Consider the following 17370-nt stretch of genomic DNA (forward strand, 5'->3'; position numbering starts at 1 on the left):
ACGCCACATGAAATCTACGTATTTGTTTTTAGTCAGCGCCTGTGGAGTTTTATGTGTCGTAACTCTTATGGATTATGTCGTTTTTGGACTCATTTTAATTGTGAGAATCTGTTATTTTGTGTTGATCAAAAGCAGTAGTTTTGAAAAATATTATTATTAATTTTTTCACAGCTAGGTAGTGCCTGAGGTACACTCTGTTTTAGAGGGACGAATCAGCACTTGTTAAGAGTTAATCAAAATGGTTGGATGCATTAAAAAGCTGAGTTTCTAAACATTAAAATGATACCTATTTTGTGTTATTACTTCATTGGTTGTGGAGTTATTTGATTATGAATTTTTTTGGGGGGTAAAAAAATACAGAATAAAAAGTTTCTTTAAATAAATAAATATATATCTATCTTACTGACTCCAAACTTTTGAATGTTACTTTTTCATCTCCTTTGAAGCTTCACCACTCACCATTCGGCTCATTGGTGGAAGGTACCAGACGCTGCACACGATTGCCCAACTGCTCATCATGTGCAGCAGGTAATTCACCATCCCAAACTTACTGCTGTTCCAGAATGCATCACCGAAGCGAGGATCATACTGCCAAAACAACAGCCAGAGAAATTGAAAGCCATTTAATAACAATGAAGATGACGTAGAATATAAATAGGAGGTTGCTCTTACCTTTATGGCCACAGGATAAACTGTGCAGCCGATCTCAAAGCTTCCCTTCTTGAACATCATGACTGAAGTGTTGTTAATACAAGTTCCTTCAGAAATGACAAAAAAAAAGTGTATTTATTCCACATACATACTTCACTATGAAATGGTAATTTAAACAGGAGTTTTAACACTCACCCTCTGGGAATATGAGGATTGGAAGTTTGCTTTCATCTGCAACGTGGTCACTTAATCTAAAAAAAATTGTTTGAATTTGTGACTAACAGAAAAGTTCAAATTGTAATTGCAAGCAAACACTGGGAGAGGTGGATGCATGTGAAGTAAATGCAATGTTACCGTTTGGCCACTAGGTGTCGGTCCTTCACTTCAGACCTCTCAAACCAGATGTGAGGGCAGGCCTTCACCATCGCCCTCTGAATGACGCCCATCAGACCACCATGAACCTGACCCACCTGATGCACACAGACGGACAGCATTAATCGCTTATTTTACATTAAATATAAATACTGAACCAAAGTCATAAACACAAACATCACACTACCATAGCATAACATCCGTCACTGGCCAGAATGATGACGTCGATCGGTGAGGTATGATTGGCCACACAGATTCCTCCATTTTTGGGTTTATTCTCACTTGAAGGGTAAAAAATGTGAAGTGGATGGTAAGAAATATGGAAAATAAAGCAAGATGTGTAGCTGTAGTCATAGAATAACATGACAGCTCTAACAGTGTTTAATACTGAAAATATGGAAGTGTTTGTGTGTCTATACCTGTCATGATAGGTAATGATGGCCGTGAGGGCTCTTACACAGATCCGGTAACACATTAAATGAACCTTGTCGCTGAGATAATTCTTCATTCTGCACATTAGAGCACAGAAAACATTTACCACATTTACATGCAACAAGAGACTTAATGGGTCTTTGAGAATGTTTAAATCAATTAGCCAATGTATGCATGTGTTTAACAATTAGAATTTGTTGGACTTCAGTAATAAGATCTAAATTATTATTATACAGGTCTCTCTCACATTCTGCTGTCAAATATTTCTGAATAATGATGCTGAACTGTATATTCGACTGTATTTTTCCCTCCAATTTGCTACATAGCAGAGGTAGTTTATTGTCACTACAATCTCACACTCAAATCAACAGTGCCCTGTAAAAATACATTTTCTGATTGAATTTTGATCGAATTTTACACTACTGCTCAAATGTTTGGGGTCGGAACGATTTTTAAATGTTTTTGGAATAAGTTATGATCAAAAATACTGTAAATTATATACATGTTATAATATATTACAATAGAAAACTGCTAATTTATTCCAATGATGGCAAAAAAAAAAAAAATATAGTAAAAACAGTAATACTTTGAAATATTACAATCTAAAATAACTTTTCTATTTTAGTACATTTTAAAATGTAATTTATTTCTTTGATGTCAAAGCAGAATTTTCAGCATCATTACTCCAGTCTTCAGTGTCACATGATCCTTCAGAAAACATTCGAATTTGCTGAATTGCTGCTCAAGAAACATTTGTTTTTAATATAACAGTTTAAAACACTTCAGCTGCTTAATATTTTTGTGAAAACATTGACACACCTTTTCAGGATTCTTTAAACAGGACAGCATTTATTTGAAATATAAATCTTTTGCAAAAAAATAAATAAATAAATAATGACCCCAAACTTTTGAACAGTAGTGTATATCAATTATCAATTTTTTTGTGCCTTTGTTGGCCAGAATATATCATGCATACATTTACTGATTTGGTAAATTGCTGTGCAATAGGATTAAATCAGGAATTATATACAGTCAAAATAAACCCTTGTCCATTTCCTAACACTGTTGGGGTTTATTTTGCAACTGTAAATTACCCATTACATATTGTCTAAACAAATACAATGATTAGATGCTGTAATAACCAAGTATTTAAATCCCAAAACAACAGCCTCAGAGCTTCAGAAGTGTACCGAGACATACCTTCCATTTGGAAACAGGCCAACGATTGACGTCAGAACCACGAGAAGACCGACACCAGTGAAAGCAAGCGTGACCCTGTTAGGAGCAACACAGAAAATGTTAAGCAAAATCTAAGAAGGACACAGCTTAACACAATCAGTGCACAAACATTATGTCTGCATTAGAGTAAACATATTGGTCTAGTGCAGATTACAAACAGCCTGAGGTGATTTGCATATTTCTTTGGCATGCTTCTTTTGAATAAAAATATAAGGTGTCCGTTTAACCTTGAGCACTTAGCATTGGGCACCTAAAAGCCTTAAAACTGCTGATGCCTTGAAAAGTGCTGACAGTTTAAAATCAGTGAACCTTTACAGTCCCGTCTGTTTTAAAGTTTTGGAATCGGGCCACACAGAACATCGACTATTTCTCACTTAGGCTCCATCTGTTTGCTAATAATTCTGTAAGCAAGAAACCAAAATGCGATAGCTTTTCAGAGCCAGTTCATCATACCCGACTTGATTGAATAGACCCATCTGAAAACCACTACTCTGGCGATAACCATCCATATCCGTCCACAAAGCATTCATGCGGTATCCATCGATCTCACCTGAGTGGCAGTAGAAACCCATAGCGGATGAGCACGCCCACCCCCCAGAGCGCCGTGAGCCTGGTGCTGATGTGGTGGAAGTTGTAGTTGCTGCGGGTCAGCAGGTTCCAGGACTCCAGCTCCTCCGCTGTGAAGCGCTTGGTCACCTCGTCATCGACGATGCTCTCCACACCTCGCCGGCAGAAATAAAAGATGTCAGACATGTCAAACTCGGGCTCTGCACCGCCACGCCTCATTTCCTGGATCTCCTGTTCGAGGGACGCTGGCTCTTTAGCAATGATCCCTGTGGGGAAAAAAAAAAAAGAGCAGGGTTACCACGATGTCAAAGATATGACATTGGCGGTAACTCATGTGAATGATCTTTTTAGCGTTTCACCATTGCTGTAGGGTTTGTAAAGATGCTGGTTCTTCTCTCTGGCTCCTCGCTCCATTCTTAAGGTCGCCCACTGAAAGAAGAATGGGAATTATTCAGACAAACGAGATAAATCGCACACTGTAATAGTTCAAAACAGTATCCTGCTGTGTCCACAGTAGTATCACAGGAACAAAGCCTGAAAATAGTGATAATTTTTACAAACTGTGGCATTTGTCCAAATTAAAGGGGCAAAATCATGTTATGGTGATGGTGGATGTAATTCCATAATGAAACGCATTACATGAGTCATAAAATGTTAATTGCATCACTTAATCGTCCTTTTGTTACTCCCTTTTAACATTTATTTTGTATCCCCAATGGCAGGCTGGTCAGAGACCCCAAGAGACCTCATACAGCTGTCATGAGGATGGGGAAACAAACAACATTCAAGCGATAAACAGCCTTTAGGGCGCCAGTTCCACAGAGATACAGCCACCGGGGAGGAGAGAACAACGGCTGATCCGTGTGTCCTTGTGGAGACCTGGAGTTCAGCCAAAGCCCCTGAAAACCTCATGAGTCCATACACCCCATCCACTGACAGTTCCACAGGCTTTTTTTTTTTTTTAATTAATGGATCAGCACTGAATTACCAGTTAGAATGAATCATTCTGTTGAACCAAGTTCTTCATGGCGATTCAGTCAGGAATGTGCGTTTCTCCACCGCAGGAATCAGTGGTCTAAATGAAGTTCCGGGGAAAAAAAAAAAAGAAAGTCCCTGCTCACAAGGTAGTACTTTTTCCAAAGTTCAGGAGCTTTCGAGGGTGGGACTTGGGCGCTGAACATGCTGATTGATTGAGTTCACGCAACATTTTGATTGGTTGACTTCACACAGCATTTTATTTCAACCACTATTTTTAAAAGTCTGTTGCGGTGTGTGCAATAAGAGTTGTTTACTATTCAAATCAACAATGGAGTTTAAAAATACGACAAATGGACCGACGACGAGGTTCAGGCTTTATTAAGCTTATATTTGGTGGACGAAATGCAGGGGGAACTGGAAAGGCACGCACAGTCCTACGTCACTGGACTTAGGCCGGGTGTCCACCAAAGCATTTTTTCTAGCGGCTAGCATATTTTTCCAATTGTTTTCAATGGGAGTGCCACATTTTTTTTTAAACGCCAGGAGAGTAAGGAGGCATCTTTCACGCTCAAGCACTGAACACTCTGTGTTTTTTACTGGTCGCCTCGAGTTGAAGAATGTTCAACTTTGAGTAAAACGCTGGGCTTATCACTGTCAATTTTTAGCCCGCTGTCCAATCAGAGTGGATGAGGGGCGGGACAAATACAACACCGACCAACTGTCACAACATTCTTGCTGTACAATGACATCAACAAGCAGAGAACGGGACAAAATGGATGACATTTTTATTCTGAAACAAATTATCAGCGAAACCAGTTACAAGTAACAGTGGCTGCGTTTACACTTGGCATTAATATGCGATCACCGTGATCCGATCAAGGAGAATCAGATCATTAGCCAATTAGGACACGGTTTGCATTTATATTTGATCACATTAAGTGGCCTCTGTATCTGGATAACTGATCGAATTTCTGTTTCCCGCACAAATATTTAAATTAGGCGCGTTTCAAAGGCAGACGCTTCAAATGGCTTCATAGTTAAAACAACTTTCACTTTAGCCTCTATCAATGCAGTGCAAACAGCATGGAATTTTTGTGATTTATTCCACAAAAGTACAATCGATCACAAATAGAGAGCTTAATCTACAAATTTAAGCTTCCCAACATTAATCTTGTACGGTGAAAAAAAAATATTTCAATGCATTTCATGATTGAAAGGAGCACGCAAGCATTTGTATTATTTGTGTGTAACGGCAGAATCTGAACACTTTGAATTAAAGAAATAAAAGAATGCACATCACATTAATTAGAACTAAACAAGGGTAGGCTATACAACACCAGATAAGACGATACAAATTAAACAACGTCCTATTGCTTTCACTCACTATAGTTACTTTACTTTCCGATGCAATCTCCAGTCTTTAATCAAATAAAAAAATTTTAAAAGAAAAAATACAAACCAGAGTTGAAGAATAACTGAGTAGATCATGTTAAACAAGTCACATCAAGTTAAGTTAAGCATGCAATATTGGAAATAAACTGAAACAATAAAAACATAGGCCTACGCGATCGCCTCGTTTAGATATTGTTGCACAATTAAAATGAAAAATGACACACAAGGTATCATGTAAGTCTAAATAAACTGTTTTAAAGACAGACGTTTATTGTAAAGTTCAAAGAACTTTATTTTCTTGTCAAAACTGCGCCTGTCCATTATTTTCTGACAGCCACGCGGAGAAACTGGGCGGGGATTTAAATGACGTCGCCCTCTGAATGTAGATACGATGGCTGGATCGCGTTTACATTACACTGAGATCCGACCACAATGCGTCCTCGACTACCTCCGAACCAGGACACGCTGATCGGATAACATTCTTCTGATCACAAACGCGTTTACACTTGTCATTTCAATGCGTATGTGGACAACATCCAGATACAGGTCGCATGTTAATGCCAAGTGTAAACGCAGCCAGCAGAGGTGGGACAAAGTCATTGTTATGCAAGTCACAAGTAAGTCTCAAGTCTTTGCCCTCGAGTCCCGAGTCAAGTCGAGTCAAAGATGAGGCAAGTCCCGAGTCGAGTCAAAAGTCAAAGCCAACAAGTCTCAAGTCGAGTCCAAAGTCCTACCATTTTAGTTTCGAGTCATTTCAAGTCCTCTTACCACAGAAATAAAATGTATACAAATCATGTATGTCTGTAAGATTTGTATTTATTTAAACCTCTTTTTATACAATGACATTAATCAAATACAGTAAAAAACAGAAAATTTAAATTTTCACAAAAAATGCTTGTATTTCAACAGCATATTGCACTAGAACAATGCACAGCAGCTTCAGTCCTGTATTGTATTGACCTCATATTGCAAAACAGTTTCACTTTCAAATAGACATGGGTCCTTTTAGCCTAAACTTAGGGCTAACTTAAACATGTCATCAATAAAATAAGGTGACCAGATTTCTGAAATGGAAACCGGGGACATTTCCTATTTGAGTGGTCAAAATATCACCAAAATCTCATTTGTTATTAACTATTAATAAAAAGGGGACAATACATTTAGGAAGGTTTTTGTTTTTTAATTGTTCACTGTAAACCCTAATAAGTTGAGACTACTCAAATGATTTGAGGAAAGTGAGTCCCTCAGTTCAATTGAGTAATGGGGTAATGTGGTCTTTTCACTGAATTAACTTAAATAGTTAAGTACAGATAACTTGAAAGGTAAATATGGGTTCCCTATATCATTACATTAATAATAATTATGAATTAATTTTATTATTAGGATTTTTGGTCTGGTTTTAATACAATTCACCAAAAAACTATTACACTACTAGCCAGGCCTAACTAAAAAAAAGTATTACACTATTTTGAAAAATCACATTACAAAATTAAAACAACATAAATATGAGATAAGATAAATAAAATGGCATTTAACAAATATTTTTAACATTTATTATTGAATGTAATATTTTCATTTTCATGAGCTGTACAGAAATTACAACTTTTTAAACGTTTAACTATTATTTTGCATTTTAGACTCATTTTAAACACTAAGTAAGTTGCAAGTGTATTATTATTATTTTATTATAATTGTTTTATTTATTCATATCTGAGTGTACCTTCACCTCGTGAGTTAAGACGTGTGTGGAAATTGCTGCTTTGTGACTGAGGACGTTTAAATTGTCCAAAACAATCCAGCACCCTGTTGAAGCCCTGTTATAAAACACATAACCGTATTACTTTAATTTAACATGAATAGTTAGTATGTTACTACCTTAAAAGTTGAAACCAATAGCGATGTTTCTTTTGATAATTGATGATAATGGCGCTCTGCTCTGGTCCAGGTTACGTTCTTCATGAAGTAGCGGCGCGCGCGCGACCAAGTGTAGCAGTGACAGTGTAGCTGCACGGCCCCCTCTGTTGGTGAATATAATTACTACACGATTGCTCCGATAACCAACAGGCTGCTGTGTGTTGGTCGGGCTTTTTTGCAATGTATTTGCGGATTATTTTGAACGAGCTATAAAACGGGGACATTCCCAAGGACTGCTCAATGTGCCTGCTTAGATGCTGTAGAATCAAACCAACGTGGGACTACAGTGATTGGATGTGGTGCAGGCAGCGCGCGTGCTCTCTGCATGCATACAGGTGGTGCACATTTTTTTCACAGATGCAGATACACTGAGAGCGGCGCAGCCGTGTGAACATTTTTTTTTCCACAGGTTTTCATGGGAAGTAGCAAGTCTTCTCGAGTCAAAAGGCGCAAGTCCAAGTGAAGTCACGAGTCATTGATGTTAAAGTCCAAGTCGAGTTGCAAGTCTTTGTACATTTTGTCGAGTCGAGTCTGAAGTCATCAAATTCATGACTCGAGTCTGACTCGAGTCCAAGTCACATGACTCGAAAAAAACGCTGTGCTGCTGAAGCACTCAAGCGCAAATTGTTCTGGGTAATTTTGGTGGAAAATTGGCTTATAAAACCTATCTGAAACTAGAGCACTTGACTCAAAAGAATCAGTTCAGATTGAAATGAACAGGCTAAAAGAACTGGTTTGTCTTTAATCTGCCACATCACACTGAACTAAATACAGGGCATCTGCATAGTTTTAAAAATCAAATTTGAGATCTTTAATAAGACCTGCACAAATAAAGATTAATATTGTATGTCCATGCAGAAACTCAAGATATCTCAAAATAAATCATCTATCTCAGATTCTTTTACTTAATTAAACAAACTTATATACATTTACATTGAAATTGGTTTATGTACTTGATACAAAAATAATGTGTTTAATGAAAGGTAATAAACAGATTATTGTGCCAATACTAGTCAAATCTATACTGAATGTGTTAAATGAAGTTCTTAGTCTTTGCTACCTGTGACAGGGCGAGAAGAAGAAGTGAGAAGCTACAAGCGTTTTCATTGAAATTAAATGTCAGATACAGTGTAATCAAAATCCCAATAAAAAAAAAAAAAAAGAAAAGAAAAAATCCTGTTTTTCCACCCAAAGTTAAATGATAATTAAGACATTTTACAACCTTACATTTGATTCAACTGAATTTAAGACATTTTATCTGCGGGATACTTGTCAATATCTGCCATATTTTGCCTTGTTTATCTATACCTGCACATGTATGTGCACATGTGCACTCAACATTTGATGTTGCAGCATCTGAATTTCCCCTTAGGGATCATTAAAGTGGATTAGCCAAGCAAGGACAGCAGCTGAGCACTGAGTGTGGAAAGATGTCCATACGCTGTGTAAAAGTAAACAGTGACTCTCTCGTGTTCGCTGATGATGCTGTGACTCAGGGAGTTGCGGAAGAGACGGTCGGGATGAGGAAAGAGTGAACAGTCAAGCTGCTTGTCAAACCAAATTTTGCTCCCCTGTTCAGGGTCACAGGACAGCAGAGTAAGTGGAAGTTAGTCACTGGAAAACAGCCATCTGGATATTCTTAGGGAGTCTGGAGATGGCCCGAAATAGTGACTACATCAGTCCAGATGGATGAGAGAGAGTGGAACCGAAGGAAAGGTCACAAAGCTCCCACTGACGTGCATTTAGCAAACAAATTGTTGCAACAATTAGGAATATTTAGGCACCTAATGATTAGATTTTAATTGCGAAAAAATCACAATGTGATTCAGGGACGTTGGAACTATATTGTGAGAGGGGGGGCGGGATTCTTCTTTGGGGGGGGGGGGTCACTTTCACGTCTGTGGGCGTTAAGCACAGCTCAGTGTGGCCCAGGCACGGCGCCAGGAATCCAGTTTTGGATGGGCCTTAAATTAAAAATGTTAAATAAACTAAAAAAAACGTTATCCAATCACTGCTTAACCTAATAAAAAAATATTGACTAATATAGCCTACTGTTATATTATCTGTGCATAATATAGATTTTAATAGCTTGATGCTCTTTAAATATTTTGTTGCATTGTTAAAAGTTTCGGTGCATAGGACAGACCTATCCGCGATCGCTCTCCATGGTTCTGACCAAAGAAGAGCGCTTTGGAATCTCCATTACGCATGAAACGCATCATACCTGGGCTGCGTTTCCCGATAACATTGTCTCTTAGCGCGCTACGAAGACTCTTAAGGTATAACTTAACTAAAGGTATACTACCACTAAAGGTATATCATTGCTAGGCGTCTTCAGGGCTATCATCCACTCGCGAGGCATAGGCGCTGAAAGGCAGAGGCGCTGGCGCCCTCCTAGCAACGGCGCTGTTTTTGGTAAAACATGATTTTGACGACTTCATTAAGTTTTTGTTTTATATAAAACTCTTTTAAAAGATATTCGTTTTGTATAAATTGTATCTTAATTTTGATCAAAGTTTTATCAATCAATTGCCCGTATTTAATAAATAAGAAGCAAATATATGGCAGACAATGTAATAACCTTAGTGTAATTGACAGAATTACTAAAAAATATTTGCTACCTAAAAGTTAAAGATTTTTTTTTGTGTCACGCATGCATGCATGTCTATTTCCCTCATATTAAATATAAAACGCATGTGGACTAATATTTTTCCAATGTCTGGACTCCTTTATTAATGGAGCATATAAACAGACGTTTCAATATATTGGTATTAAATGCATTTTCTGAGAATTTATATTTCAAGTTTTTACTGCAAATGTCGAAATGCGCGCTCTTTGGTCCATCAGTGCTTGAGTCACTGATCACATTAGAATAAAATATCTCATAATAAAATACAAAATTGACTGATTTATGAATGTATATGCATAGTTCTCATCAGTCGGAAATACAGATAAACGCTTTCATTTGTTATATTTTTGATCCTGAAAGAAAACAGAACAACAAAAGAGCGAATCATAGGCCTACATGGAGTCTGTACGTGTTAAGCCTCGTTTACACTGCACGCGTGTGCGGCGCGTTACGGCTGCGACGCGGCTACCGGAGCTGATTCGCTGCCACTCTAGTCAATGCTCGTGTTTACACCAGCCGCGCCGCGGTGCGTTTGAGAAGCGTCCCAGAAGCGGCTCGCCGCGCCACTTCGCTAAAGATAGGCGCCTCGCCTATTTTTGACGGACGCCGCATCAAAGACGCGCAGCTCAAATACCAAATAAAGTCAAAATAATCACCCTGAGTAAACTCCTGGTCATATTTCGCATCACTACGATGCCAGAAACTGACGACAAGAGATTCGAAGTTGAAAAACTTGAAATTTCTTTGTTTTTGTTGTCCATAACTGGAATTTTAAGTGTATTAACTTCATCTGTATGGCTACAGCAAAATAAAGTATGGCATAGCAATAAACACAATAAAACCGGACAAAATATAACAATTTAGCCATTAAAAACACGAAAAAAAATAAATGAAAAAAACGTCAGACATGCAAATCTCGTGGTCTCGGGAATCCAGCCGCTTCGCTTCTGAAATGCTTCTGGTGTGAGTTGACACCGCTCATAAGACGGAACAAAACCTTGCCGGAGCCGTAATGCAACGCACACGCGTGCAGTGTAAACGAGGCTTTATGCTTCTTACGCGGACTTTTGGGACTCAGTTTTGAACTGGTGTCAAGGCACAATGAATGAAATGCACAAATGGTAATTAAATAGAACCCCTGAAATGAACGAGGGCGAGCCGTTTTATTTTCACAACATTTTGGAACATGAAAATTCATACCGGTAATATCAAGCCACTGAACGAAAAAAACAGCTGGCTGACCCCTAGAGGGGTGGAGAAAAGGGTTGGGGGGGGTGGAGGGGGTCAGGCTGGGAGGGGGGGCGGCCGCCCCCTCCGCCCCCCCTGTTCCAACGTCTATGATGTGATTCTTGATACACCTCAATGTTTCAAATTAAAGTGTAAGGCAAATCTTTTGCATTAAAACATGCATTAGGCCTTGAGATTTGCTTCATGTTATCAAAAGTATGTGATACCTTTCATACTTGCTGTCAGTTCCAAAATGAGAATCCTTAAGCTTTAAGAACAGGCCACTGTTTCTCCATTTCTGAATGGAAACATGCAATAGGACTTGGGTTATTTCTATAGCAGTATACTAACATACTACTTTCCATTTCTACAGGATATGGTATGCATACTATGAACAATTTTCTGTATGCACATAACACATGGATGACCTACTAAATTGCCTAAATGTGCATTATTCCAATTAAGAATTAGGAATTACTTAAAGGCACAATATGTAGTTTTTTTTTTTTCGTGTCGTCTTTACCTCACAGCCTGTGGAAAAGAATCCGACGGGACTTGGGCAGAAATCATGTTCATGGATGAGATTATTAACGTTACTGTAGTATGAAGCAGAGCAGGGCCGAGTGCTGCGGGAGCTGAACAAGGCCGCTGGAGCGATTGATAATGAGAAACGAGCGGGTACTGGTTAAAATTGCTTATTACTCTGGATTTAAACATTCTTGGATACACGTGGCATAATGCAAGTACACAAGTCAACAAAATATATAACACTGTTCTAGTGGTTTTTGGATTTTAATCCAAAAATCTTACATACTGTGCCTCTAAATTAATTCATAAGTGAACACGTATTGATGCAAAATCACCTGAAAAAGCTCAGAATCCATCTATGAATAATTTTTTTCCTCAACAAAATTTACTACATTCAAAAGTTTGGGGTCGGTTAGATATTTTAATGTTTGTAAAAGTCTCTTATATTCACCAATGCTGCATTTATTTGTTCAAAAATACAGCAAAAAAAGTAATTCTCTGAAATATTATTACAACAACTTTTCAATTTTAATATATGTATTCATTTATTGCTGTGATGGTGTAGCTGAATTTTCAGAAGGCATTAATTCCAGTCTTCAGTGTCACATGATCCTTCAGAAATCATTCTAATATTCCTTATTATTTAACTTTTTTTTTTATTATGCTCAATTAAAGGTACTCTAAGCGATCCTGGGTGGAGTAACTTCCTGTTGACGTTCGAAGTGTTGTCAAACAAAACAGAGTCTAGCTAGACCCTCCCTCCTCCTCCTCCTTTAATGAATATATATTATATACAGAAGTTGACCGAAAGTGGATTTTACCAATATGGATAACTAGGTTGGGCCGTACTTGCTGATAACCGATTAATCAACCGATATTTTTTTTAAATGGATAATGGATAAAAAACAAACATAACATTCCAAGTAAAACAATACTGAACTGAAATTTCCAAAATGAAATAAATATATAAATATGAATATATTAAAAAGAGAAGTTCTACAGAACAAATTCTACAGAAAATAATTTGAAAATTAAAATATTACAGGCCAAATGTGTTTCTTTAGCTATAACCTAGAAACATGTGCGTAAATCTTTGCGCACCCTTTTCAACCGTTCCAGCAACGCACGCAACCGGAAAAACTATCGGTATGGATTTTTGTCAATAACCGATTGTTCCATCAATCAACTATCAGTGCCGATTAATCGGCAAAAAAAAAAAAAAAAAAAAAAAAAAAAAAAAAAAAATCGATGAACCGGTCGACCTCTAATTATATAAATGTCATTACTGTTACTTAAAGCGGAACTCAGTAAGATTTGCGAAGCTCCCCCTACAGGTTCCTTCAGTGAATCACACTATCGTAAATACTCCAAGCGCAGCTCTGGACTACAACGCCTACAACGCTCACCAGCGCAGTAGTTTTGCAAATACAGTACAAGAAGTCTCGATGGAGTTGGGTAATTTTCGAAATTGTCTTATAAAGTCATAATATATACACTGTTTTTGAATTACCGTAAAGCATTTTGTCACTCTCGCGTGAACGTGAACATGAGGCGAGCTTGTGTCGGGTCGATGCAGCTCAATTTGCAAGTGCTGTTTTCTGGCGTAGACGTGCCAGAGGGGGTTAGTGCACGCCTCAAACACACCACTACAAGTCAATTAACCATTGTAAGGACTCAGAAAATGATTTATGAAGGTAAAAAAAAAGTTACTTAGTTCTGCTTTAAATGGCAAATTTAATGCTTTCTTGCTGAATAAAAGAATTAATTTCTTTCAAGAGGGGGGAAAAAAACAACATACTGAACCCAAACTTTTGAATGGTAGTGTACCTGATCCATCAATGTGGGATTCACAACAGTGACCTTATATGTTTTAAGGCTTCTATTTTCATGTAAATTCAAGCAAAGAGCTACACGCTGATGATCTGAAGCAAAACAAGTTCTCTCTCATGTGGCTAAAAAGACACTAAATTGGGCACTTGGGGCATTCACAACCTCACCATGAAGTTCACACATTTACAAAACCACTTCGAACTGACACAAACTGCCAGAGTCCTGCAACAACAATGCACGCTGTTTATAAAGTTTTGCAGATGAAAGAATATGTGACAGCACAGGTTAAAATGAGGCAAAGTCAAATGACAGAAAGACCCTCCAGACTTACTAATTCAGTCAATCGTGAATGTATGTTCACAATTTAGCCTCTGGCATCCTCAGTGAAGGGACAGAGTGCTGAACACTGAACTAAGTAGTAAAACGCAGAGCAAAAGACTCCCTGAATGACCTTCCAATTTATTTTGTGAGATGTTTACACTACAAACAGACCTGGTTTAACTTTTCACTGATACTCTTGTTCAATAATTTAATCATGAGATAAGCATTATAAATGGACTCACTCACCTCAAAAAGCTTGATCAGCGACTTCATATACAGTCTGCGGATCCCGAAGGACACGCCGAGGATTGCGGGTACGATGATAAACACCAGAAGAAGGGTGAACCACACCGTGAAGGAAATGCCCAGGAGCATACAAATCAGGCTGTCGAAGGGGAAGAGGTAGGACTCCATCTTGACCAAGAGACGCAGGGAAGGAATGATTTAAAAGTGACGGGATTACCTAAACACAGAGTGCTGGACGACTCTATAGTGCCTCAATTTCTGAAGCCTACGCTGAAACACAGCCTTCATGGGCATACAGGGAAAAATGATCATTTTACATCCATATCCATCCAATTAACACCTTAGGGTGCTAAAGACATGTCTGCGGGACATGTCAGGGTTAACAAAACCCTGAATGAGACTAAAGTGTTGGAAATATAAATAAATGTGCATAAATATTCAATCTTTCCTCCTTTCACAGTCTCTTGGGATGAATATTTCTGCATCAATGACCTATTTGAAATGGTCTCACATCACCGTCCACTGCCATTTCTGGCATATCTAGAAAAAAAGAGGGAAAATGTTTATGAAGAAGAGTTAAAATAAGCTCATATTCAGACTTGTTTAAGAAATAAAATGATATATGCATTTTCCTCCTTTTAGATTAATCATCTAAAGCAGAATTATATTCTAAGTAATGAAATGTACTGATAGACACGATTAAACGACTGTAATGAGTATTTAATAGATTGTAACGGACAATTGAACAGCACTCCAAAAGCTAAATATCTATATTATAACACCTAAAGCATATTCTTCATCTTTACATCTGAAATAAATGTTAATTAGATCTTAAATGAATCATAAATAGATTAAAACTGCAGTTGTAGTAAACATTGTTTGTATGCAGATGTATGTGACTGGATGCTAAAGCGCTTATCAACAGCTTTCCTTTTAATCACGTAATTAAACTCCCAAACGTCTTTAAATGTATGAAACCCGCTGTTTATACTGACCTTTTCCCTGAAGATAGCGTTTAAATGCTGATTTGTCCTCTCATTAAAATTCTAATTTGACATTTTAGCAACGTGAGACGCTGCTGTTGTTGTTATTATGCAACAAGTTTAAGAGCATCAGCAGTGGCGCGATGCTCGGCTGCCGCAACTTCCGCTTCCGGTGGGCTCGGCTGCTTCGACATTGGCTGAGGATGTTTGCCCCTCCTACCGCTGATCTCCGAGCAGTTGTTCTATGTGCGGTCGTGTTTCGGGAATGGATAGTTACTGGGATAGCTGATTCCAGACCAGCGGCGTCTGCATTATTAATAATATTTTGTTACAAATATTATTTTGTTTAAAATACTGTTCTTAGATTGTTTGTATTAAAGTGTAATATAAAATTATTTATTTTTTAAAAATTAACAGTTCACTTTTCGTATTACATTTGTCTTGTAAACTTACCATAAATGCATTTATTTATATATAGTTGATTGATTTACTCTTGCTCAGACCGTTCAGTATTAAACTCTGAAAATCCATGATCCAATCCAGTAATCCATCATAAAAATATGAATTATGAATTTTAAAAATCAATTTTTTTATTTATTTTATTTATTTATTTGTAATGAAATAAATAGACGCAATGTTCCCGGGGGAATGTTTGGAGGATTTTATAACTAAGAAAGCAAAAGAAAAAAGAAAAAAACGTTTTTAAAGCATTTAAAAAAAAAAAACTGGATGTTTTGAACTTTCAGAAAGCATTCAGAAATAACTTTTTCATAACATTTTCAAAATTTTAGAATGGAATGTTCCTCTAACGTTCACATAAACCAATTAATTTTGGTAATTAATTAATTAAAAAAACTGGACGTTTTGAACGTTTAAAAACATTCAGGGGGAAAAAATAAATAAAAAAATTCATAACTTTAGGGCTTAGTTCACCAAAACAAAAAAATAAAATAAAAAAAAAGAGAAGTTTCTGTCATTTATTACTCACCCTCATTGTCGTTCCAAACCCGTAAGACCTTCATTCATCTTCGGAACACAAATTAAGATATTTTTGATCAAATATCACCTATATAAAGCAACATAATTAGCCTACCACATTCAAGTTCCAGAAAAGTAGGCCTAGTAAAGACATCATTAAAATAGTCCATGTGACTACAGTGGTTCAACCTTTATGTTATGAAGCGACGAAAATATTTTATGTGCGTCAGAGTGATGTATAGGAAGCCTGCACTGTCTATACAACGTAAACTGCATAGGAGACTGACAGGGGAGAGATGAAATTGTTGAATAAAGTCGTTATTTTTGTTTTGTTTTGCTTTACTGCTTTTCTGGACCTTGAATGTGGTAATTACGTTGCTTTCTATGAGAGATTAATAAACCTCTCGGATTTCATCCAAAATATCTTAAAGGCGGGGTATCCATTTTTTCAACTACACTGTTTGGAAGTTAGTCGGATCAACACCAACAACAAACGTCTAACCAATCAGCATTAGGGGGCGTATGACGGTCGAGGAGACAGAACGAGCAAGAGGGAGATTTGAAAAAAAAAGGCAGAAAGAGAAATTAAACAATACGAAAGAGCTCAAAAGAATATCACTGGAATGAAGGTTTTTGACTGGGCAAGCGCTATAGGACCTGTGTTAATATTAGAAACGCTTTCCAGCGCTGGAGAGAGCTAAGTGGGAAGGCCTGAAAACAGACGCGGAGGCTGCTTTGATTCCGCTTCACATGTGAGTAACACTGGGTTTGAGTGTCATTGATTGTCTGGAGCTGCTGTGCTGTTGCTGATTAACAACAAACTCTTGTTTGTATTTACTCTTGTGTACTGTACGTTCATTTTTTTGTGCTTCCTTGTCGTTCGTTCATCAACTGCACTTTATTTTTCGTGAAGCATTTTGTAGCACATCAGTTGTGATACACAGACACCCACTCTCGTATTGCGTGTGTAACAGTGGCCAGATAGTGAGAGTTGAGCAGTTAAACTACTGCACACTGATGACCGCTAGAGAATGCAGTGTTTAGTGTTATTGTCAGTGCACTTGCCACGCATGCCAGCAGCTG

General features: G+C 37.6%; 1 protein-coding gene across 1 annotated transcript; it reads right to left on the bottom strand.

Annotated features, from left to right (window-relative positions):
* Window positions 1–423: 423 nt before the first annotated feature.
* On the bottom strand, window positions 424–15479 carry gpat4 (glycerol-3-phosphate acyltransferase 4). Its single transcript, XM_048181020.1, has 11 exons — window positions 15322–15479; window positions 14327–14866; window positions 3621–3690; window positions 3245–3527; window positions 2656–2730; window positions 1443–1532; window positions 1211–1304; window positions 1006–1121; window positions 847–902; window positions 673–758; window positions 424–588 (listed from the first exon to the last, which is right to left on the bottom strand). The coding sequence occupies exons 2-11, from the start codon at window positions 14492–14494 to the stop codon at window positions 424–426; spliced, it is 1203 nt and encodes a 400-aa protein (XP_048036977.1). The 5' UTR covers window positions 14495–14866; window positions 15322–15479.
* Between the last annotated feature and the right edge of the window lie 1891 nt (window positions 15480–17370).

The sequence above is a fragment of the Megalobrama amblycephala genome, linkage group LG2, assembly GCF_018812025.1.
Source record: "Megalobrama amblycephala isolate DHTTF-2021 linkage group LG2, ASM1881202v1, whole genome shotgun sequence".
Taxonomy (NCBI): domain Eukaryota; kingdom Metazoa; phylum Chordata; class Actinopteri; order Cypriniformes; family Xenocyprididae; genus Megalobrama; species Megalobrama amblycephala.

Coding starts and splice junctions, on each gene's coding strand:
- gpat4 (XM_048181020.1), bottom strand. CDS start 14,494: ATGGAGTCCTACCTCTTCCCCTTCGACAGCCTGATTTGTATGCTCCTG. Junction 1,533..2,655: donor GGCCTGTTTCCAAATGGAAG/GTATGTCTCGGT, acceptor TCTAATGTGCAG/AATGAAGAATTATCTCAGCG. Junction 759..846: donor AATCCTCATATTCCCAGAGG/GTGAGTGTTAAA, acceptor TCATTTCTGAAG/GAACTTGTATTAACAACACT.